Here is a 2,500-nt window from a genome sequence, read left to right as displayed (position 1 = left end):
AGCGACGTCTCGAACTGCAGGAACAACAACTAGGAATTTTGAAAGGTATACAAAAGCAAATGGAAATGGACTCCGAAAGAAACTATGCTTTTCAGCAGGAGTTTCTTGAGATTTTGCGGAAAGGAATTAAGACAGCACAAGTTTCCGCAGAAAAATGACAAATACGCACAACCCCCCCCCCCCCTCTCTCTCTCTCTCTCTCTCTCTCTCTCTCTCCATTCAATAATGGTTAAAACAAATAAATGTGCTACACATCAAAGCTCATATAGTAAAAAATTAGTTAACGATTAGGATAGTGGACAGAAAAGGGGGATGAAGAAGAGAAGGGAAAGGAAGGGGGGGAAAGCAAAATTTGTTGAAGCGAGGGCGGTGGTCCAAGGCAGTCGTGATCCCGACATGGGCCCCAGTCTCCGTCTCCTGAACCCCCCACGACAACGAGCAAGTTTTCTTTTTATTATTATATAAAACATTTTGGATCCTTGTACGTTATTATGTAGCAAGATGGTAGACATGAAAAACGAGGCCTTATTTACTATTGCACCATATATGTCATTATGTCAATTAAAGTCCTATATAGAAAATAACGAAAATATGTAATCATTATCCTTCATAATATGAATTGCATAGTTTAAACTTGCAATTCTAAAAAGATAAATGTATAAGCACGAAGCTCTGTGCCATTAATTCATATAGTACAGTATTGTAAAACTCGACTCTCTCTCGAGCTCATCCTTCGTCTCTCCTTTCATTGACGGTTTCAACTACTTTGGAAAGGAGGGGGGGGATATAAATCTGTTCGATGAGTTTAATTCACTCTAAAACTCAAAATTTCATTTATGGGTCAAGATTTTAGTGGCCCGACTCCCCTGTGCCCAACCATTTCTTCCCTTTCGCCATAATTACAGGATCTCTTTATCTCAATTATAAAATACATTTCCTTAATATGTTGAAACATTCATCACTAAATAAAATGCCTAACCGCTACCTTGAACAAATGGAACGTTCTTCCAAGACAATTTAATAAAGCTTGAGGCAACACATGCACAGTAAAAAGATCAATACGGCGTGTCCACGATAAATCTGGTTGTCGATATTTTTTCGAGAACTCAATTTAAAATTTCACTACAGTGGCAACAAAAATAGAACGACAACATTATCACAAATGTCATCTATATAGATATCCACAGTATTGTTGAGGTATTCATAGCAAGTACAACAGATGGTACACGAATGCCGCTGTTACTACTGCATATTATACCTTATAATTTAGATGAAATATCAATAGTCAACCAAAAAGTTTGCATGATACCACAGAAAAAACACCATCTCATAAAAAGCTAGCCCCTTATCAAAGTCAGCGCTCATAAAGAAAACAATGCATTAAATGTCTGCGTCATGGTGATTCAGATAGGTACGCTCAGTATCTATCTATAGATATATATAAGGCACTTGCAGTGTAGCCTTCTCACCAAATAGACAAATGTGTAATTATCATGTTTATCCCGTGTTTTATTCCGACCTGGTGTTTTACATAATAATTTGTTTAATTGGGGCGTACTGTATATAGTTGATTGTATGGCATATTCGTGTGTTTTCTAAAACTTCCCTTCATTGTTCTACTTGCAGTTTGTTCGACATGAATTCCACACATTGATTATATGGAAATGAGATCTCAAATCACGGATAAAATCCTTAAAGACGTCTCGGTGAGGAAACCTTTTCGAGCATCAGTGACAGCTTATCACCACCGACTGCCAAGAACTATAAGTGTCAGGATCGGTGAATTTACTGCGAGACGAATCACTGGAACCATGCTGCATCCGCTTTATATATATTTATATATATATATATATATATATATATATATATGACACACACACACACACACATATATATAAACACAAACACAAACACAGTAACATGTACACAAAGATGAAATGGGAAACAGCCACAGTAGAAAATGAAACTAAATCGTAACGTTTCGAACTCTTCACGAGTTCCTCTTCAGACGGATAAACCGAAATCATCCATTTCGGTTTATTCGTCTGAAGAGGAACTCGTGAAGGGTTCGAAAAGTTACGATTTAGTTTCATTTTCTACTGTGGCTGTTTCCCTTTTCATATATATATATATATATATATATATATATATATATATACATATATATATATATATATATATATATATATATATATATATAAACAAGGATAAGGCTAAGTCAGATATGCGAAGCCTAAGCTCGCCTGGGCTATCCATATGAAGAGAACACGAACTATGCCTACTAGATCAAAGTGTGTCATCTGGTGTTGACTCGACTTAGCTTAGCCTTTAACATCGTGGTGCCCGGAAACTGCAGTAAGCTCTAGAAACTTCTCGCGCCTGGGCGGGGCGCGAACCACCGACCCTTCTGATGAGGGGCCGACACTGTACTAGCCCGGAGACTACGATATAAAAGATTTCTTTAGTTATAAAGATACATCGTAAATATAACGCAAAGGTC

The 2,500-nt window shown here is 37.2% G+C and overlaps 2 protein-coding genes across 10 annotated transcripts in view; one reads left to right on the top strand and one right to left on the bottom strand.

The window, feature by feature from the left end:
* LOC119584441 (myb/SANT-like DNA-binding domain-containing protein 4) overlaps positions 1-611 on the top strand; it is a 1,859-nt gene extending 1,248 nt beyond the window's left edge. The window contains exon 3 of the mRNA XM_037933047.1: positions 1-611. This exon is cut by the window's left edge and continues 227 nt beyond it. Within this exon, the coding sequence (XP_037788975.1) occupies positions 1-158 (158 nt within the window). The 3' untranslated portion in view covers positions 159-611.
* Positions 1-2,500, bottom strand: part of LOC119584439 (phospholipid scramblase 1-like) — a 24,668-nt gene that overhangs the window by 20,133 nt on the left and 2,035 nt on the right. The window lies entirely within an intron of this gene.

Source organism: Penaeus monodon, chromosome 18, assembly GCF_015228065.2.
Source record: "Penaeus monodon isolate SGIC_2016 chromosome 18, NSTDA_Pmon_1, whole genome shotgun sequence".
Taxonomy (NCBI): Eukaryota; Metazoa; Arthropoda; class Malacostraca; order Decapoda; family Penaeidae; genus Penaeus; species Penaeus monodon.
This window is presented reverse-complemented; position numbering and strand designations above follow the sequence as displayed.